The sequence below is a fragment of the Oncorhynchus kisutch genome, unplaced genomic scaffold (assembly GCF_002021735.2).
Source record: "Oncorhynchus kisutch isolate 150728-3 unplaced genomic scaffold, Okis_V2 Okis01b-Okis20b_hom, whole genome shotgun sequence".
Taxonomy (NCBI): Eukaryota; Metazoa; Chordata; class Actinopteri; order Salmoniformes; family Salmonidae; genus Oncorhynchus; species Oncorhynchus kisutch.
The window spans coordinates 9,023,069-9,045,727 of NW_022261978.1; the positions used below are offsets into that span (position 1 = coordinate 9,023,069).

The 22,659-nt window shown below is 44.2% G+C and overlaps 1 protein-coding gene and 1 pseudogene across 1 annotated transcript; both read left to right on the forward strand.

Moving 5' to 3' along the window:
* Nucleotides 1-256: 256 nt before the first annotated feature.
* Nucleotides 257-19,851, forward strand: LOC116358832 (perforin-1-like). Its single transcript, XM_031811073.1, has 5 exons — nt 257-359; nt 8,570-8,923; nt 9,026-9,265; nt 16,524-16,740; nt 19,768-19,851. Exons 2-5 carry the CDS (start codon nt 8,577-8,579, stop codon nt 19,849-19,851), a joined length of 888 nt encoding a protein of 295 aa, XP_031666933.1. The 5' UTR covers nt 257-359; nt 8,570-8,576.
* LOC116359043 (uncharacterized) lies at nt 2,105-2,223 on the forward strand (annotated as a pseudogene).
* Nucleotides 19,852-22,659: the final 2,808 nt, after the last annotated feature.

The window sequence follows — 22,659 nt, forward strand, 5'->3', positions numbered from 1 at the left end:
ATACAGTTTTATATCTTTATGTTTGAAGCCTGAAATGTGGCAAAAGGTCGCAAAGTTCAAGGGGGCCGAATACTTTCGCAAGGCACTGTATATGCACTTTCCATACTTCTTCTGTAAGAAACATTTTAATTTAGCTATCAATACAGGACAATTCCCAATAGTGTAAAGGGTTGACTAGCTTTAGGAAAGTTTTTTTCAAAGTTTGTCGTAGTCAGAAAGTCAGCTGTTCTGTATAAAAGACCATCCCTGGCTGTAGAGAAAAACAGACAGACAGAGAGGAGGGAGAGACAAAACTTCATCACTGACTCCAGATCTGAGGACAAACTCATCTGAATAACCACTCACACCAATTCAAACAGGTGAGTGGATTTAAAGCCTCTAATGACAAGGTTTAGATTCAGAGCAATATTTGTCAGATTTGCGACTTCTCAGATTTAAAATGTGTTTTTTCAAATCATAGTTGGGTATTTCAATTCAATCCAAAATCATTAGAGTGGTGTGACTTTTAAATTGTCACTAGTCTATTAACCAAACAAAGGCTTGGCAATTATCGGGATAATGGTAAAACGCAAAATATTTCACCTAATCATTATCTTTTGGTTCAACAGGTGTGTGTGTTGTTGAGAAGACTGTAATCCCAATGATAATTAATAATAATGAGACTCTGTCATTTTAATAATAAGTAATAATAATCATCTAATAATTGTTATTCTGTCATTCTGGAGACTTTCTGTGGAGAAGGTATAAGACCAGCAGGAAGTCTAATGGCTGTTATTAAGGAATGGAATTAAGAATTTATAAATATCTGGACGAGCAATGTTGGAGCGGCATAGACTAAGACTATATAGACTAAGATACAGTAGAATAGGATAGAATACAGTAGATACATATGAGATGAGTAATGCATAGACTAATATACAGTAGAATAGGATAGAATACAGTAGATACATATGAGATGCATTAAACATATGAGATGAGTAATGTATAGACTAATATACAGTAGTATAGAATACAGTAGATACATATGAGATGAGTAATGCATAGACTAATATACAGTAGTATAGAATACAGTATATACATATGAGATGAGTAATGCATAGACTAAGATACAGTAGAATAGAATACAGTAGATACATATGAGATGAGTAATGCATAGACTAAGATACAGTAGAATAGAATAGAATACAGTAGATACATATGAGATGAGTAATGCATAGACTAAGATACAGTAGAATAGAATACAGTAGATACATATGAGATGAGTAATGCATAGACTAAGATACAGTAGAATAGAATACAGTAGATACATATGAGATGAGTAATGCATAGACTAAGATACAGTAGAATAGAATACAGTAACTACATATGAGATGAGTAATGCATAGACTAAGATACAGTAGAATAGAATACAGTAGAATATAATAGAATACAGTATATACATATGAGATGAGTAATGCAAAATATGTAACATTATTAAAGTGACCAGTGTTCCATTATTAAAGTGACCAGTGTTCCATTATTACAGTGGCCAGTGATTTCTATGTATATAGGGGCAACCGCCTCTAAACTGCTACTGATTTCTATTGAACTTTCTGTGGGGAAGCTATAAGAATTAGAGGACGTTTCTAGTGGATTTGGACTTCTGCCAAGAGTCCTTTTCCGGCCAACGTACTCTAGAGGGACTGTCGGAATCCACAAGAACACACAAACTCAAGGTCACAGCTTGTACAACGCCCACACAGACTAATGGCCACATACCCATGCAGTACATACAAACACACAGGCTAAAGGCCACACACCCACACACCCACGCAGTACATACAAACACACATAGAATTACACATGCACATTTACACGCATGTTTAAGCACACACAATGGTCGTATGTTGACAGACAAACGGCATCTCAGGTGAAACCATAGCATCAGGGCTTTCCAGAACCTAAGTACAAACTCAGACACATATATCACAAAAAAACATACGCTTACACAATACTGAAGGGTTAATGAAAGTGAGTGAGCGATTTAATACATGAATGAGCCCATTGGGGAGCTGCAGCGATGAGCCAAGGTCGTAATTCAGGGAGAAAATGGGGTAGAAAATACACTTGTGGCCATATCACCCTGAACATGCTTGATCTCGTCTGATCTCGGTGGCTGAGCAGGGTTGGGGCTGGTTAGTACTTGGATGGGAGACCATCTGGGAATGCCAGGTGCTGTAAGCTCTAAACCAGGGCTGTCCAACCCTCTTCCTGGAAATCTAGAGTCCTGGGGTTTTCAGTCCACACCTGGTTCTACTTATTAGCTGCTCAACAAGACCTTAACTAGCTGAATTAGGGTTGGACTGAAAACCTACAGGATAGTAGACCTCCAGGAAGAGGGTTGGGAAAGCCCTGCTCTAAACAATAAAAAAAAAAATGCATGAATGACCAGAAGTGAAGTTAAAAATAGGTTGGAATGAGTAGAAGAGTGTAGGAAATTTGAGTAGAATTGGGATTTGATTGGGATGGGACCGGGAGCTGTCACTGAGAGATGATCCTAACAGCGTTTACTGTGGAAGCTCTTGAGTCAGGTAAAGGGGTCTACACAGTCTTTGCAAACAGAGCTGACAGATCAAATCAAATTTTGTTGGTCACATATAATCTCAGCAACAAAAGAAACGTCACTTTTTCAGGACCCTGTCTTTCAAAGATATTTCGTAAAAATCCAAATAACTTCACAGATCTTTATTGTAAAGGGATTAAACACTCTTTCCCATGCTTGTTCAATGAACCATAAACAATTAATGAACATGCACCTGTGGAACGGTCGTTAAGACACAATTAAGGTCACAGTTATGAAAACACTAAAGAGACCTTTCTACTGATTCTGAAAAACACCAAAAGAAAGATGCCAGGGTCCCTGCTCATTAAACGTGCCTTAGGCATGCTGCAAGGAGGCATGCGGACTGCAGATGTGGCCAGGGTCCCTGCTCATCTGCGTGAGCGTGCCTTAGGCATGCTGCAAGGAGGCATGCGGACTGCAGATGTGGCCAGGGTTCCTGCTCATCTGCGTGAGCGTGCCTTAGGCATGCATCGAAGGAATGAGCGTTACACCAAGGCCTGTACACTGGAGCGGGATCGATTTGGAGGTGGAGGGTCTGTCATGGTCTGGGGCGGTGTGTCACAGCATCATCGGACTGAGCTTGTTGTCATTGCAGGCAATCTCAATGCTGTGCGTTACAGGGAAGACATCCTCCTCCCTCATGTGGTACCCCTCCTGCAAGCTCATCCTGACATGACCCTCCAGCATGACAATGCCACCAGCTATACTGCTCGTTTTGTGCGTGATTTCTGGCTAGACAGGAATGTCAGTGTTCTGCCATGGCCAGCGAAGAGCCTGGATCTCAATACCATTGAGCACGTCTGGGACGTGTTGGATTGGAGGGTGAGGGCTAGGGCCATTCCCCCCAGAAATGTCGAGGAACTTGCAGGTGCCTTGGTGGAAGAGTGGGGTAACATCTCACAGCCAGAACTGGCAAATCTGGTGCAGTCCACAAGGAGGAGATGGACTGCAGTTCTTAATGCAGCTGGTGGCCACACCAGATACTGACTGTTACTTTTGATTTTGACCCCCCCCCCCACTTTGTTCAGGGACACATTATTCACATGTCTGTGGAACTTGTTCGGTTTATGTCTCAGTTGTTGAATCTTGTTATGTTCATACAAATATTTACACATGTTAAGTTTGCTGTAAATAAACACAGTTGACAGTGAGAGGACGTTTCTTTTTTTGCTGAGTTCACGTGTTTAGCAGATGTTATTGGGGGTGTAGGGAAATGCTTGTGTTTTTAGCTTCAACAGTGCAGTAATATATAACAAGTAATATCTAACAATTTCACAACAATACACACAATACACACAAATACAAAGTAAAGGAATGGAATTTAGAATATATACATATTTGGACAAGCAATGTCAGAGCAGCATAGACCAAGGTACAGTAGAATAGAATACACTATATGCATATGAGATGAGTAATGCAAAATATGTAAACATTATTAATGTGTTCCAGTGTTCCATTATTAATGTGTTCCAGTGTTCCATTATTAATGTGTTCCAGTGTTCCATTATTAAAGTGGCCAGTGATTTTGTGACAATAACTCAGACCCAGGCGCAGAGAAACACAGCAGGCAGAGGTGAGGGTAAATACAGAATGTTTACTGAAGACTTCACAGAAAAAACAAAGCAATTGCACATGAGTACTACACAAAACAAGAGACCTGAGCAACTGGCCCAGTCCACCAAGGAACCTAAACCAATAAGCCCAATCAGGCTCACCTGGACACTAGAAAACATAGGGATGCCCTCCACTGGCACCCTCAGGGAGTACACTCCAAGATGACATCTAACCTGTGACAGATTTCAAGTCTATGTATATAGGGCAGCCACCTCTAACCTAAAAGAACTTCACTGGACTCTATGTAAACTGCAAACCATATATCCTGAGGTTGCATTTATTGTAGCTGTGGATTTTAACAAAGCTAATTTGAGAACAAGGTTACCTAAATTCTACCAGCACATTGATTGTTGTACCCGCTCGAGCAAAACATTGAACAACTTCTACTCTATCTTCCGCGATGCATACAAGACCCACCCCCTGCCCTCCCTTCGGGCAAATCTGACCATAACTCCATCTTGTTGCTTCCCTCCTAAAGGCAGAAACTAAAACAGGTGCTTAGGTCTATCCAATTCTGGTCTGAACGTTCGGATTCCACACTTCAAGATTGCTTTGATCACGTGGACTGGGATATGTTCCGGGTAGCCTCAGACAATAACATCGAAGTATACTCTGACTCGGTGAGTGAGTTTATTAGGAAGTGCATTGGAAATGTTGTACCCACTGTGACTATTAAAACCTTCCCTAACCAGAAACTGTGGTAGCATTTTCGCAAAACTGAAAGCACAAACCATCGCATTTAATCATGGCAAGGTGACTGGAAACATGACTGAATACAAACAGTATTCTATTCCCTCCACAAGGAAATCAAACAAGCAAAGTGTCAGTATAGAGACAAAGTAGAGTCGCAATTCAACGGCTCAAACGAGACGTATGTGGTAGGGTCTACAGACAATCAAGGGGAAAAAAAGGAAAACCAGCCCCATCGTGGACATCAACGTCTCGCTCCCAGACAAATTAAACAACTTCTTTGCGCGCTTTGAGGACAATACTGTGTCCCCGACAAGGCCCGCTACCAAAAACTGTGGGCTCTCCTTCAACGTGGCCAACGTGAGTAAAACATTTAAGTGATAACCCTCGCAAGGCTGCAGGCCCAGATGGCATCCCTAGCCGCGTCCTCAGAGAATGTGCAGACCAGCTGGCTGGTGTTTACGGACATATTCAATCAATCCCTATCCCAGTCTGCTGTCCCCACATTCTTCAAGATGACCACAATTGTTCCTGTTCCTAGGAAAGCTAAGGTAACTGAACTCAATTACTATCACCCCGTAGTACTCACTTCTGTCATCGTGAAGTGCTTGGAGAGTCTAGTCACCTCCACCCTACCTGATACCCACTCCAATTTGCTTTCCGTTCCAATGGGTCCACAGACGATGCAATCGCCGTCAGACTGCACACTGCCCTCTCCCATCTGGACAAGAGGAATACCTATGTAAGAATGCCGTTCATTGACTGCAGCTCAGCATTCAATGCCATAGTATCCTCCAAACTCATCATTAAGCTTGAGACCCTGGGTCTTGACCCCACCCTGTGCAACTGGGTCCTGGACTTCCTGACGGGCCTCCCCCAGGTGGTGAAGGTAGGAAACAACATCTCCACCCCGCTGATCCTCAACACTGGGGCCCCTCAAGGGTGCGTTCTCAACCCTCTCCTGTACTCCCTGTTCACCCATGACTGCATGGCTATGCATGCCCTCAACTCAAACATCAAGTTTGCAGATGACACTGCAGCTTTATTACCAACAACTTTGAGACAGCCTACACTTGGAGTGTGGTGTCAGGAAAATAACCTCTCAGTGAACGTCAACAAAACAAAAGGAGATGATCATGGACTTCAGGAAACAGCAGAGGGAGCACCCCCGATCCAAATTGACTGGACAGTAGTGAAGAAGGTGGAAAGTTTTAAGTTCCTCAGCGTACACATCACAGACAAACTGAAATGGTCCACCCACACAGACAGCATGGTGAAGAAGGAGCAACAGCGCCTCTTCAACCTCAGGAGGCTGAAGACATTTTTCTTGTCATCTAAAACCCTCACAAACTTCTACAGATGCACAATCGAGAGCATCCTGTCGGGCTGTATCACCTCCTGGTATGGCAACTGCACCGCACAACGCATCACCAGGGGCAAAGTACCTGCCCTCCAGGACAGCACAGGAAGGCCTAAAAGACCCAGCTGTCATCCAGAAGGCGAGTTCAGTACAGGTGCATCAAAGCTGGGACCGAGAAACTGAAAAACAGCTTCTTTCTCAAGGCCATCAGACTGTTTAAAACTTCTTAAGGCTGCAATCCCGTTAACGGGATCGATATGCCAACAGCCAGTGAAAGTGCAGGGCGCCAAATTCAAAACAACAGAAATCTCATAATTAAAATTCCTCAAACATACAGGTATTTTATACCTTTTTAAAAGGTAATCGTGTTGTTAATCCCACCACAGTGTCTGATTTCAAATATGATTTTCAGCGAAAACACCACAAACGATTATGTTAGGTCACCCCCAAGCCACAGAAAAAACACAGCCATTTTTCCAGTAAAATTAATCACTAACCTTTGATGATCTTGGGGCGGCAGGGTAGCCTAGTGGTTAGAGCGGACTAGTAACAGAAAGGTTGCAAGTTCAAATCCCTGAGCTGACAAGGTACAAATCTGTGTTCTGCCCCTGAACATGCAGTTAACCCACTGTTCCTAGGCCGTCATTGAAAATAAGAATTTGTTCTTAACTGACTTGCCTAGTTAAATAAAGGTAAAAACATTTTTTTTTATAAAATAAAATCAGATGACACTCATAGGACTTCATGTTACACAATACATGTATGTTTTGTTTGATGAAGTTCATATACAAAAATCTGAGTTTACATTGGCGTGTTACGTTCACTAGTTCCAAAAACATCCAATGATTTTGCATACCCACATCGATTCAACTTAAATACTCATAAATGTAGATGATAATACAAGTTATACACATGGAATTATAGATATACCTCTCCTTAATGCAACTGCTGTGTCAGATTTCAAAAAAACGTTACGGAAAAAGCAAAGCATGCAATAATTTTGGAGTCAACATAAACCAGAAATTACATGATAAATATTCCCTTACCTTTGATGATCTTCATCAGAATGCACTCCCAGGAATCCCAGGTCTACAATAAATGCTTGATTTGTTCGATAATGTCCATTATTTATGTACAATTAGCTACTTTTGTTAGAGCGTTTGGTACACCTATCCAAACGCTGGTGCTGGTCGACCATTTCTTCGGACAAAAACTTCAAAAAGTTATATTACAGGTCAAAGAAACTAAAATGTCAAACTAAGTACAGGAAGTTTTAGGAAGTTTTTATCATACATCTTCAATAAAGTTCCAACCGGAGAATTCCTTTGTGTCTTGAGGTGGAACGGAACGCAGGAAAATATCATTTGGTATGCGCGTGACCGGGAAATGGCTCTCTGCCAGTAGCCTGACTCATTCCCCTCTTATTCAGTCCCACAACACAGTAGAAGCCTCATTCAATTTTCTATAGACGGTTGACATCTAGTGGAAGCCCTAGGAAGTGCAACTTGATCCATATCCCACTGTGTATTCAATAAGGGCTGGGTTGAAAATCGACCAACCTCAGATTTCCCACTTCCTGTTTGGATTTCTTCTGAGGTTTTTGCCTGCCATATGAGTTCTGTTATACTCACTGTACACTGATGCCAGCGATGTAGGAGCAAGGGCTGCTTTGTACACTGATGCCAGCGATGTAGGAGCAGGGGCTGCTTTGTACACTGATGCCAGCGATGTAGGAGCAGGGGCTGCTTTGTACACTGATGCCAGCGATGTAGGAGCAGGGGCTGCTTTGTGCACTGATGCCAGCGATGTAGGAGCAGGGGCTGCTTTGTACACTGATGCCAGCGATGTAGGAGCAGGGCTGCTTTGTACACTGATGCCAGCGATGTAGGAGCAGGGGCTGCTTTGTACACTGATGCCAGCGATGTAGGAGCAGGGGCTGCTCTGTACACTGATGCCAGCGATGTAGGAGCAAGGACTGCTTTGTCATTACAGGGTATTGATGAGAATTATTTCATTTAATCAATTTTGGAATAAGGCTGTAACATAACAAAATGTGGAAAAATTCAATGGGTCTGATTACTTTCCGAATGCACCATAACCCCACTGTATATAGTGGTTTCATTTCAAGTCACAAAGTGCTTCACATCATGGAGTTTAAACAGTCTCTCTCTCCTTCTCTCGCCCCCAAACCTCTCACTTTCTCTCATCCCTTCTGTCTCTTCCATTTTCTTCCCCACTCCTCTCATACTCGCTCTCCTCCTTTTTCTCTCTCTCTTTCTCCTCCCTCGCCTCCCTCCCTTTAGTTCAGTAATGCCTTTATCAGCCCCTCCTCTCTTCTCCCTTCCTCTCCTCCTTCTGCTTTCTCAACTGGACTCCGCCCTCACCTGTCGTACTGCCAGCCAATCCCAGTGTGACTCTGCACCCTTTGTCCCCGGTCACAACCTGGCAGGGGAGGGTTTCGATGTGGTGACCCTGAAACGTAAAGGGGCCTACCTGATTGACCTGAGGACCTACCTGTCCCCCAGTAAAACCTGTACACTGTGTAGTAACCCCCTACAGGGGAACGAGCTGCAGAAAATACCCCTGTCTGTTGTAGACTGGAGGCCCTACAGCCACTGTACTGAGGATATCTCCAGCCACTCTCATGCGTCTGTCAGGTGAGTAGGATGGTTTCTGACTGTTTCCTTGATGGAAATTGGACAGTAAACATCTCTCCTCTGCTCTCCTCTCCTCATCTATCCTCTCCTCCTCTCCTCCAGTAACCTGGCACAGTCCACTACCAACGAGATCTCTACAAAATGGAAGGGGGGTTTGAGTAATGAGGCGAAGGTGTCTGTAAGCGTACCTGTGGGACCGGTGATTGTGAGTGTGGAGAAGGATGTGGGTGCTAGCATAGAGATGGGAGGGTCCCAGTCGGATGTAGCCATCTTTGCCACGACCAAGACCAAAGAGGACCACCACTCTTTCTTCTCACAGAACCTACGCTGCTGTCACTACAGGTAATAATAACAATAATGATTTGTTAAAAAAACGAAACAAAATGTGAAAACAATATGACCTCATGTGATTTTATTTACAACACGGGATGCAAAATGTAAAAATGACAACATTTTAGACAAAAACCTCCAGACCATTCAACAGCATCCCAAGGACGTCCAAAAAACATCCTCGGGGACATCCCTGGAACAAACCGGGAACTAGACATAAACCTCCAGGGGACCATGACAAAACGTTCTGAGATTGTTCTGGAACGATTGTTTTAGGTTGGAGGAAGTGATTGGCTTGCTCTGAAAAGGCAGTGCTACCCTCCTATGGAACAGGACCAACTAGCCCTGGGCTAAGTGCAGTGCTAACCCTGCTATGGAACAGGACCAGTTAGCCCTGGGCTAAGTGCAGTGCTAACCCTCCTATGGAACAGGACCAGCTAGCCCTGGGCTAGGTGCAGTGATAACACAGCTAGAAAGTATCAAAAAAGGACAGCAAGTGGGTCCATTTAAACTCTGAGAACTCATCCATATACTTCTTTCCATTCCACGCAGAAGGAAGTCTTTGAACTGCTGTGTGTTATAGGGAGCTCATTCCAGGGTTGGCTTGCTGGAGAAACTAAAGTATTTCCGATTAAAAACTGTAAATCAGATTTACAGACAGATTTAAATCAATGGCATGTACCGACTTGTTTAAAAAATAAGAAAATATATATTGAAAACCATGTTTAGTAAAATAACTAGGCAGGACATTCTCTACTTTTAAATCAACAATCAAATCAACAATCAAACAAACATTTTTTTTTTAATCTCTAATTTGTATTTTGATCAGATCAGAATTGGCCAAAGATCAGAATTGGTGTGCCTGTGTAAACGCAGCCACAGTGTCACAGATACATTGTCACTGTGTCCGCGGCCCAGTTAATCTAACTATTCTCTCTGTCATCGTTGATTGAATTGACTTATTTCAGCAGTTTAAGAGTTTTCTGTATAGTTGTCTAATTTCGGTGTAAAGTTGTGTAATTTAAGTGTATAGTTGTATAATTTTGGTGGGTTAAATTATGCTGTTTTAATGTTGCTCTTGGATCACTATGATAAATATAATAGTTTTTATTGAGTGTATTTTTTTAACAAAGCTGAAATTAACTTTGAAGTCCAATGTGTTACAGTTGATATCAATAATTGACACAGGATATGGTAGAAGGATACAGGATATGGTAGAAGGATACAGGATATGGTAGAAGGATACAGGATATCGTAGAAGGATACAGGATATGGTAGAAGGAAGCTCAAAATGCTGTGAACCAAGACGTTGTGAGTTCAAATCCCAGACGAGGACATGTTACATAAGCCTGGCTGTATAAATACACAATGTAGTATTTTCACATTCCAAAATAATTTAATTGTGGACACTACATCACTGCACTCTTGCTCCTCATTTTGTAAGTCACCTTGACACGTTTACGAGTTGCTGTGCGTTTTGTTGCCAACCTATTTTGCTACCTGACAACTTTACGGTTTTTACTTTTTAATTACCGTTTATATTTTTGTTTTTTCCCTCAACTTTTTCACTCCGGACGCTTTATCTGGACACGATTCGTCAGGACCTCCAACAGCCGAAGCTAAGTAGTAACATTAACATGATGCCTTCTAATTGCAGTCGCTGTACTCATAATATACAGGAGAACGATCACCTTACGGCGAGGATAGCTGTGCTACAAGCCCAGCTTCAGACGCAATCGTTAGGCAAGGGTAATTTCAGTGTAGGAAAGGATGAAACAGCGTCTGTGCCACCAGTAAGTACAGATAGTAGTATACATCCCCAGGCACAGTCCCCGCAGCCGGACAACTTTCTCACGGTTTCTGGAAGGAAATGCTGTAGGAACGCTCAACCGGTGTCGCTCATTCAGCCGACAGAAACTTTCAACCGGAGTGAGAGGCCGAGCCTTCTCTGGTCTCTACTCCTCCCGTTACGGGGTCTGAGACGTCGAAGCTTCCCACCATTAGCTCTGACAAATTGAAAACTCTAGTCATTGGCGACTCCATTACCTGTAGTATTAGACTTAAAACGAATCATCCAGCGATCATACACTGTTTCCCAGGGGGCAGGGCTACCGACGTTAAGGCTAATCTGAAGATGGTGCTGGCTAAAGCTAAAACTGGCGAGTGTAAAGAGTATAGAGATATTGTTATCCACGTCGGCACCAACGATGTTAGGATGAAACAGTCAGAGATCACCAAGCGCAACATAGCTTCTGCGTGTAAATCAGCTAGAAAGATGTGTCGGCATCGAGTAATTGTCTCTGGCCCCCTCCCAGTTAGGGGGAGTGATGAGCTCTACAGCAGAGTCTCACAACTCAATCGCTGGTTGAAAACAGTTTTCTGCCCCTCCCAAAAGATAGAATATGTAGATAATTGGCCCTCTTTCTGGGACTCACCCACAAACAGGACCAAGCCTGACCTGCTGAGTAGTGACGGACTCCATCCTAGCTGGAGGGGTGCTCTCATCTTATCTACCAACATAGACAGGGCTCTAACTCCTCTAGCTCCACAATGAAATAGGGTGCAGGCCAGGCAGCAGGCTGTTAGCCAGCCTGCCAGCATAGTGGAGTCTGCCACTAGCACAGTCAGTGTAGTCAGCTCATCTATCACCATTGAGACCGTGTCTGTGCCTCGACCTAGGTTGGGCAAAACTAAACATGGCGGTGTTCGCCTTAGCAATCTCACTGGAATAAAGACCTCCTCCATTCCTGTCATTATTGAAAGAGATCATGATACCTCACATCTCAAAATAGGGCTACTTAATGTTAGATCCCTCACTTCCAAGGCAGTTATAGTCAATTAACTAATCACTGATAATAATCTTGATGTGGTTGGCCTGACTGAAACATGGCTTAAGCCTGATGAATTTACTGTGTTAAATGAGGCCTCACCTCCTGGCTACATTAGTGAGCATATCCCCAGTGCATCCCGCAAAGGCAGAGGTGTTGCTAACATTTATGACACAGCACATTTCAATTTACAAAAAAAAAAAGCAGTTTTCGTCTTTTGAGCTTCTAGTCATGAAATCTATGCAGCCTACTCAATCACTTTTTATAGCTACTGTTTACAGGCCTCCTGGGTCATATACAGCGTTCCTCATTGAGTTCCCTGAATTCCTATCGGACCTTGTAGTCATAGCAGATAATATTCTAATCTTTGGTGACTTTAAAATTCACATGGAAAAGTCCACAGACCCACTCCAAAAGGCTTTCGGAGCCATCATCGACTCAGTGGGTTTTGTCCAACATGTCTCTGGACCCACTCACTGTCACAGTCATACGCTGGACCTAGTTATGTCCCATGGAGTAAATGTTGTGGATCTTAATGTTTTTCCTCATAATCCTGGACTATCGGACCACCATTTTATTACGTTTGCAATTGCAACAAATAATCTGCTCAGACCCCAACCAAGGAACATCAAAAGTCGTGCTATAAATTCACAGACAACACAAAGATTCCTTGATGTCCTTCCAGATTCCCTCTGTCTACCCAAGGACGCCAGAGGACAAAAATCAGTTAACCACCTAACTGAGGAACTCAATTTAACCTTGCGCAATACCCTAGATGCAGTTGCACCCCTAAAAACTAAAAACATTTCTCATAAGAAACTAGCTCCCTGGTACACAGAAAATACCTGAGCTCTGAAGCAAGCTTCCAGAAAATTGGAACGGAAATGGCGCCACAACAAACTGGAAGTCTTCCGACTAGCTTGGAAGGACGGTACCGTGTAGTACCGTAGAGCCCTTACTGCTGCTCGATCATCCTATTTTTCTAACTTAATTGAGGAAAATAAGAACAATCCGAAATTCCTTTTTGATACTGTCGCAAAGCTAACTAAAAAGCAGCATTCCCCAAGAGAGGATGACTTTCACTTTAGCAGTGATAAATTCATGAACTTCTTTGAGGAAAAGATTATGATTATTAGAAAGCAAATGACGGACTCCTCTTTAAATCTGCGTATTCCTTCAAAGCTCAGTTGTCCTGAGTCTGCACAACTCTGCCAGGACCTAGGATCAAGAGAGACGCTCAACTGTTTTAGTACTATATCTCTTGACACAATGATGAAAATAATCATGGCCTCTAAACCTTCAAGCTGCATACTGGACCCTATTCCAACTAAACTACTGAAAGAGCTGCTGCCTGTGCTTGGCCCTCCTATGTTGAACATAATAAACGGCTCTCTATCCACCGGATGTGTTCCAAACTCACTAAAAGTGGCAGTAATAAAGCCTCTCTTGAAAAAGCCAAACCTTGACCCAGAAAATATAAAGAACTATCGGCCTATATCGAATCTTCCATTCCTCTCAAACATTTTAGAAAAGGCTGTTGCGCAGCAACTCACTGCCTTCCTGAAGACAAACAATGTATTCGAAATGCTTCAGTGTGGTTTTAGACCCCATCATAGCACTGAGACTGCACCTGTGAAGGTGGTAAATTACATTTGAATGGCATCAGACTGAGGCTCTGCATCTGTCCTCGTGCTCCTAGACCTTAGTGCTGCTTTTGATACCATCGATCACCACATTCTTTTGGAGAGATTGGAAACCCAAATTGGTCTACACGGACAAGTTCTGGCCTGGTTTAGATCTTATCTGTCGGAAAGATATCAGTTTGTCTCTGTGAATGGTTTGTCCTTTGACAAATCAACTGTACATTTCGGTGTTCCTCAAGGTTCCGTTTTGGGACCACTATTGTTTTCACTATATATTTTACCTCTTGGGGATGTCATTCGAAAACATAATGTTAACTTTCACTGCTATGCAGATGACACACAGCTGTACATTTCAATGAAACATGGTGAAGCCCCAAAATTGCCCTCGCTAGAAGCATGTGTTTCAGACATGAGGAAGTGGATGGCTGCTAACTTTCTACTATTAAATTTGGACAAAACAGAGATGCTTGTTCTAGTTCCCAAGAAACAAAGAGATCTTCTGTTGAATCTGACAATTAATCTTAATGGTTGTACAGTCGTCTCAAATAAAACTGTGAAGGACCTCGGCGTTACTCTGGACCCTGATCTCTCTTTTGAAGAACATATCAAGACCATTTCAAGGACAGCTTTTTTCCATCTACGTAACATTGCAAAAATCAGAAACTTTCTGTCCAAAAATGATGCAGAAAAATTAATCCATGCTTTTGTCACTTCTAGGTTAGACTACTGCAATGCTCTATTTTCCGGCTACCCAGATAAAGCACTAAATAAACTTCAGTTAGTGCTAAATACGGCTGCTAGAATCCTGACTAGAACCAAAAAATTTGATCATATTACTCAGGGCTTTCTCCTATAGAGCTCCATTTTTATGGAACGGTCTGCCTACCCATGTCAGAGACGCAAACTCGGTCTCAACCTTTAAGTCTTTACTGAAGACTCATCTCTTCAGTGGGTCATATGATTAAGTGTAGTCTGGCCCAGGAGTGGGAAGGTGAACGGAAAGGCTCTGGAGCAACGAACCGCCCTTGCTGTCTCTGCCTGGCCGGTTCCCCTCTTTCCACTGGGATTCTCTGCCTCTAGCCCTATTACAGGGGCTGAGTCACTGGCTTGCTGGGGCTCTCTCATGCCGTCCCTGGAAGGGGTGCGTCACCTGAGTGGGTTGATTCACTGATGTGGTCATCCTGTCTGGGTTGGCGCCCCCCCCCCCCCCCTTGGGTTGTGCCATGGCGGAGATCTTTGTGGGCTATACTCAGCCTTGTCTCAGGATGGTAGGTTGGTGGTTGAAGATATCCCTCTAGTGGCTGTGCTTTGGCAAAGTGGGTGGGGTTATATCCTTCCTGTTTGGCCCTGTCCGGGGGTGTCCTCGGACGGGGCCGCAGTGTATCCTGACCCCTCCTGTCTCAGCCTCCAGTATTTATGCTGCAGTAGTTTATGTGTCGGGGGGCTAGGGTCAGTTTGTTATATCTGGTGTACTTCTCCTGTCCTATTCGGTGTCCTGTGTGAATTTAAGTGTGCTTTCTCTAATTCTCTCTTTCTCTCTCTTTCTCTCTCTCTCGGAGGACCTGAGCCCTAGGACCATGCCCCAGGACTACCTGACATGATGACTCCTTGCTGTCCCCAGTCCACCTGGCCGTGCTGCTGCTCCAGTTTAAACTGTTCTGCCTTATTATTATTCGACCATGCTGGTCATTTATGAACATTTGAACATCTTGGCCATGTTCTGTTATAATCTCCACCCGGCACAGCCAGAAGAGGACTGGCCACCCCACATGTGGTCTCTCTAATTCTTTCTTTCTTTCTCTCTCTCGGAGGACCTGAGCCCTAGGACCATGCCCCAGGACTACCTGACATGATGACTCCTTGCTGTCCCCAGTCCACCTGGCCATGCTGCTGCTACAGTTTCAACTGTTCTGCCTTATTATTATTCGACCATGCTGGTCATTTATGAACATTTGAACATCTTGGCCATGTTCTGTTATAATCTCCACCCGGCACAGCCAGAAGAGGACTGGTCCCCCCACATAGCCTGGTTCCTCTCTAGGTTTCTTCCTAGGTTTTGGCCTTTCTAGGGAGTTTTTCCTAGCCACCGTGCTTCTACACCTGCATTGCTTGCTGTTTGGGGTTTTAGGCTGGGTTTCTGTACAGCACTTTGAGATATCAGCTGATGTACGAAGGGATATATGAATACATTTGATTTGATTTGATTTGATTTAGTCAAAGTGTGTCAAATATGTAAGTTGAAAAGCACTGTGTGTCTTTTCATAATGAGTAACAGGGTATCGTGTGAACATTTGTGAAATTTGTAAAAATCCACATGTGAAGTGTTTCAAAACACATGATTTCGTGTGAAATTTCATATGAAATATCATCACATGTGAAGTGTTCCAAAAACTCACTGTTTAATATTGTGAAATAAAATTCCACATTTGCAAGATGTGGATTTTCCAATGTGTTTTTTCCATTTCATGAAGGCTTTGTTCACACAGTCACCCCAGTTCTGATGTATTGGCATATCTGATATACATCTGATCTTTTCCCCAATGTGCGAACAGCAACAGCAACAGCAACAAGAACAAAAAACATATGGAATCTGATCTTTTGAGTTCTGATTTATAACACATTCTAGCTGTAATGTGTTTTTTGTATGTGACCTGCTGTTACTGCGACACCCACCAAAATGTTGAAAGGACCATTGCTTCTGTGTGCTATAGGCTGAGAAAGGGTCGACCAATTGTAGATCAAGGTTGTCTCTGTGTCATATTTGAATTCACATCTGATATCCTAATTCCTGTGTTTCAGTTATCGCACGCCAAACACTCCAACTCTCAGCGATGAGTTCCGTAAGGACATTGATCGTCTGAGTCCATACTCTAAGACCTCTAAGGCCCAGTACCGTCGGCTCATAGACACCTATGGGACTCACTACATCCGCCAAGTTGACCTGGGAGGCCGGCTGACGATGACCACAGCAATACACACCTGTCAGGCCTCACATAGTGGCCTCTCTACAAACCAGGTGACTTACTTAGTCTCAATACCTGCTGTAATAAACAACATTTTCCATCAAAGGAAGCTACAGGAATTCAAACAGCAATCTGTAATCATTACATAGAACCAGAGCCATATAATGTTAGTGCAGGGCTCTTGAACACTGTTCCTGGAGAGATGCCCTCCTGTACAGGGCTCTCCAACCCTGTTCCTGGAGAGATGCCCTCCTGTACAGGGCTCTCCAACCCCGTTCCTGGAGAGATGCCCTCCTGTACAGGGTTGGAGAGCCCTGTTCCTGGAGAGCTACCCTCCTGTACAGGGCTCTCCAACCCCATTCCTGGAGAGCTACCCTCCTGTACAGGGCTCTCCAACCCCGTTCCTGGAGAGATGCCCTCCTGTACAGGGTTGGAGAGCCCTGTTCCTGGAGAGCTACCCTCCTGTATAGGGCTCTCCAACCCCGTTCCTGGAGAGATGCCCTCCTGTAAGTTTACATCTATCTAGACCTGGAATCCCCAACCCTGTTCTTTAAAAATTTTATTTCACCTTTATTTAACCAGGTAGGCCAGTAGAGAACAAGTTCTCATTTACAACTGCGACCTGGCCAAGATAAAGCAAAGCAGTGCGACAAAAAACAACAACACAGAGTTAAAAAATAGACAAACGTACAGTCAATAACACAATAGAAAGAAAAATAGAAAAATCTATGTATAGTGTGTGCAAATGTAGATGAGTAGGGAGGTAGGGGGAAAAAAAGGCCCTAGATGTGAAAATAATTACAATTTAGCATTAATACTGGAGTGATAGATGTGCAGATAATGATGTGCAAGTAGAGATACTGCGGTGCAAAAGAGCAAGAGGGTAAGTAATAATATGGGGATGAGGTAGTCGGGTGTGCTATTTACAGATTGGCTGTGCACAGGTACAGTGATCGGTAAACTGCTCAGACAGCTGATGCTTAAAGTTAGAGAGGGAGATATAAGACTCCAGCTTCAGAGATTTTTGCAATTTGTTCCAGTCATTGGCAGCAGAGAACTGGAAGGAAAAGTGGCCAAAGTAAGTGTTGGCTTTGGGGATGACCAGTGCATTGTACCTGCTGGAGCGCGTGCTATGGGTGGGTGTTGCTATGGTGACCAGTGAGCTGAGATAAGACGGGGCTTTAGCTAGCAAAGACTTATAGATGACCTGGAGCCACTGGGTTTGCCGACGGATATGTAGTGAGGGCCAGACACAGCGTACAGGTCACAGTGGTGGGTTGTATATGGGGCTTTGGTGATAAAACGGATGGCACTGTGATAGATAGACTAGAGCGACATCATTGATATATACAGAGAGAAGAGTCATCCCGAGAATTGAACCTTGTGGCTCCCCCACAGAGACTGCCAGAGGTCCGGACAACAGGCCCTCTGATTTGACACACTGAACTCTATCTGAGAAGTAGTTGGTGAACCAGGTGAGGCAGTCATTTGAGAAGCCAAGGCTGTTGAGTCTGCCGATAAGAATGCGGTGACTGACAGAGTCAGAGTCAAAGCCTTGGCCAGGTCGATGAATACGGCTGCACAGTACTGTCTCTTATCGATGGCGGTTATGATATCGTTTAGGACCTTGAGCATGGCTGAGGTGCTCCCTTGACCAGCTCTGAAACCAGATTGCATAGCGGAGAAGGTACGGTGGGATTCAAGATGGTCAGTGATCTGTTTATTAACTTGGCTTTCGAAGATGTTAGAAAAGCAGGGCAGGATGGATATAAGTCTATAACAGTTTGGGTCTAGAGGCAGGGCAGGGCAGGATGGATATAGGTCTATAACAGTTTGGGTCTAGAGGCAGGGCAGGGCAGGGCAGGATGGATATAGGACTGTAGCAGTTTGGGTCTAGAGGCAGGGCAGGGCAGGATGGATATAGGTCTATAACAGTTTGGGTCTAGACGGTCTCCCCCTTTGAAGAAGGGGATGACCGCGGCAGCTTTCCAATCTTTGGGGATCTTAGATGACACGAAAGAGAGGTTGAATAGGCTAGTAATAGGGGTTGCAACAATTTCGGCTGATAATTTTAGAAAGAGTGTCCAGATTGTCTATCCCAGCTGATTTGTAGGGATCCAGATTTTTCAATTCTTTCAGCACAGCTGTCTGAATTTGGGTGAAGGAGAAGTAAGGGCTTGGGCAAGTTGCTGCAGGGGGTGCTGAGATGTTGGCCAGGGTAAGGGTAGCCAAGTGGAAAGCATGGTCAGCCGTGGAAAAATGCTTATTGAAATGATCGATTATCGTAGATTTATCGGCAGTGACAGTGTTTCCTGCCTCAGGAAGCAAATTTCTGTTTGAAAAAAAAGCTAGCCCCCTAAATGACTGTGTATATTGGTTCCTGACTTCCGTGAAAAGTTGCATATCGTGGGGGTCTATTCGATGCTAATGCAGAACGCCACAGGATGTTTTTGTGCTGGTGTGAACCAAGGGCTATTTATGTTCTTAGTTCTAAATTTTTTGAAAGGGGCATGCTTATTTAAGATGGAGAGGAAAGCAATTTTGAAGAGCAACCAGATATCATCTACTGACTGGATTAGGTCAATATCATTCCAGGATACCCGAACCAGGTCAATTAGAAAGGCCTGCTCGCTGAAGTGTTTTAGGGAGCGTTTAATAGTGATGAGGGGTGGTTGTTTGACCGCGGACCCAGTACGCACGCAGGCAATGAGGCAGTGATCGCTGGGAACGTGGTTGAAGACAGCAGAGGTGTATTTAGAGGGCAGGTTGGTCAGGATGATATCTAAGAGGGTGCCCATGGTTACGGATGTTGGGTTGTACCTGGTAGGTTCCTTGATGATTTGTGTGAGATTGAGGGCATCTACCTTAGATTGTAGGACGGCAGGGTTGTTTTAAGCATGTCCCAGTTTAGGTCACCTAACAGTACGAACTCTGAAGGTAGATGGGGGGCGATCAATTCACGTATGGTGTCCAGGGCACAGCTGGGGGCCGAGGGGCGTCTATAACAAGCGGCAATGGTGAGAGACTTGTTTTTAGTCCAGGCCTCTCAAACCCTGTTCCTGGAGAGCACCCCCCTGTAGGTTTACATCCATCTAGTCCAGGGTTCTCCAATCCTGTTCGTGGAGAACTGTCCTCCTGTAGGTTTTCGCTCCAACCCTAGTTGAAACTAACTTGATTCAGCTCATCTACCAGCTAATTATTAGAATCAGGTGCACTAGATTAGAAATCTATTTCTAGATGTTCAGTTACCTTCAGAAAAGTCCATTGTTTAACATTGCCCACGTAGTAAATGTATCAGTCTTTTATGGAAGAAACCTTATAAACAACTCTCTGAATATATGGCTCTGTCTTCTATCTCTCCCCTTCTTGCAGGTGGAATCCTGCTTGTCCGCGGGTTTTAAGGGGAGCCTTGGGAAGTCAGTTTCCTTTAGCGTCGAAAGATGCTCCAAAGTTCTGGACAACCATGACTCGAAGACTTCCTACAGCTCTAGCATCCTCAGCCACCTCACCAAGGTGGTGGGAGGCTCCAGTTGGCCGGGGGAGCTGTCACTCAACCGTAATGACTCAGTGGGGTTCCATACTTGGATGAGAACCTTGAAGAACCTTCCAGACGTTATCTACTATTCTCTGATGCCTCTGCACCTGCTCATACCCAACACAGCTGTCCAGCAGGGAGTGAAGGTAGCCAATGGTTGTTCATATTTTTATCTCAAATTCATATCTGGACCTCGAAGCCAGTTCCACAGCTATTTTTCTTTCTACTCGCGGACTGATTTAGACCTGGGACACAAGGTGGGTGAAATAATAAGGTCTGGACCCACACCTTTTTATAGGTGGAAAAGTTCTGGCTGGACATTGTAATTTATGGACGTAGTAACAAACACCCACCCCAAACTGCCCACATCTCTGTTGTTGGCGTAGAGAACATTTTGCACATTTAAAGATAATTTCCTGCATTTCTAAACATCTTGCCAAGTCTTATGTTAGTTCAACTGCGACCTGTGACTCAACAAAATAATTTGGGCCCCTGGTGGTTGAGTCATAAATACACAATCAGTAACGATAAAATGGCTATATACAGGGGGTGCCAGTACAGAGTCAATGTGCAGGGGAATGAGGTAATTGAAGTAGATATGTACATATAGGTAGGGGTAAGTAGGCAACAGGATAGACTATTATCTATGCATAGTCGCTTAAAAAAAAACTGTCGTTCTGCCCATGAACAATGCTGTTAACCCACTGTTCCCTGTTAGGCCGTCATTGTAAATAACAATTTGTTCTTAACTGACTTGCCTAGTTAAATAAAGGCAAAATTAAAAATATAGGTTTTATTAACCTACTACATGTACAAATACCCACTACCCTCTGTAAGCACTTTGCGGTCAGATGCCAATTAGTTGCCACACCAAGTGGTGATGCAGCCAGTCAATATGCTCTCAATGGTGCGGCTGTAGAACTTTTTGAGGAACTGAGGCCAAATGTTTTCAACCTCATGAGGGAGAAGAAGCGTTGTCGTGCCCTCTTCACGACTGTGTTGGTGTGTGAGGACCATGTTAATTCGTTAGTGATGTGGAGACCAAGGAACTTGAAGCTCTCGACCCGTTCCACTACAGCCCCATCGATGTTGATGGGAGCTAGCTTGGCCATCCATTCCTGTAGTCCACGCTCAGCATTTTGTCTTGCTGACCTTGAGGGAGAGGTTGTTGTCCTGGTACCACAATGCCAGGTCACTGACCTCCTCCCTATAGGCTGTCTCATCTTTGATTGTGATCAGGCCCACAAACTTAATGATGGTGTTGGAGTTGTGCGTGGCCACGCAGTCGCAACAGGGAGTACAGGAGGGGACCAAGCACCCACCCCTGAGGGGCCACAGTGTTGAGGAACATCAAGGCAGATGTGTTGTTGTCTACCCTTACCACCTGGGGGCGGCCCACCTGGAAGTCCAGGATCCAGTTGCTGAGGGAGGTGTTTAGTCCCAGGGTCCCTGGTGATGAGCTTTGAGGGCACTATGGTGTTGAACATTGAGCTGTGGTCAATGAACAGCATTCTAACATAGATGTTCCTTTTGTCCAGATGGGAAAGGGAAGTGTCTAGTGCGATTGAGATTGCGTCATCTGTGGATCTGTTGCGTTTCCGGGATGATGGTGTTGATGTGAGCCATGACCAGCCTTTCAAAGCACTTCATGGCTACCGATGTGAGTACCACAGGGAGTAATCATTTAGGCATGTTACCTTCGCTTTCTTGGGCACAGGGACTATGGTGATCTGTTTGAAACATGTAGGTATTATAGACTCAGTCAGGGAGAGGTTGAACATGTCAGTGAAGACACTTGCCAGTTGGTCCGCGCATGCTTTGAGTACACGTCCTGTTAATCCATCTGTCCCTGCGGATTTGTGAATGTTGACCTGTTTAAAGGTCTTGCTCATATTGGCTACGGAGAGAGCGTGATCACACAGTCATCCGGAACAGCTGGTGCTCTCGTGCATGCTTCAGTGTTGCTTGTCTAGAAGCAAGCAGAAAAGGCATTTTGATTGTCTGTTAGGCTGTCTTCGTTGGGCAGCTCATGGCTGGGTTCCCCTTTGTAGTCCGTAATAGTTTGCAAGCCCTGCCACATCAGATGAGCATCAGAGCCGGTGTAGTCTGATTCAATCTTAGTTCTGTATTGACGCTTTGTCTTTTTGATGGTTCATCTGATGGCAGAGAGGGATTTCTTACAAGCGTCCGGAATAGTATTCCACTCCTTGAAAGCGGCAGCTCTAGCCTTTAGCTCGGTGTGGATGTTGCCTGTAATCTATGGATTCTGGGTAGGATATGTACGTACGGTCACTGTGGGGACGAAGTCGTCGATGCACTTATTGATGATACCGGTGACTGAGGTGGGATACTAGTCCATGCCATTGGATGAATCACAAAACATATTCCAGTCTGTGCTGGCAAAACAGTCCTGCAGCGTAGCATCTGCGTCATCTGA

Bases quoted from the DNA above. Each gene is read 5' to 3' on its own strand.
- LOC116358832 (XM_031811073.1), top strand. From the start codon at position 8,577: ATGCCTTTATCAGCCCCTCCTCTCTTCTCCCTTCCTCTCCTCCTTCTG. The intron at 8,924-9,025 runs GTGAGTAGGATG...CCTCTCCTCCAG, and splicing joins CACTCTCATGCGTCTGTCAG to TAACCTGGCACAGTCCACTA. The intron at 9,266-16,523 runs GTAATAATAACA...CCTGTGTTTCAG, and splicing joins CTACGCTGCTGTCACTACAG to TTATCGCACGCCAAACACTC.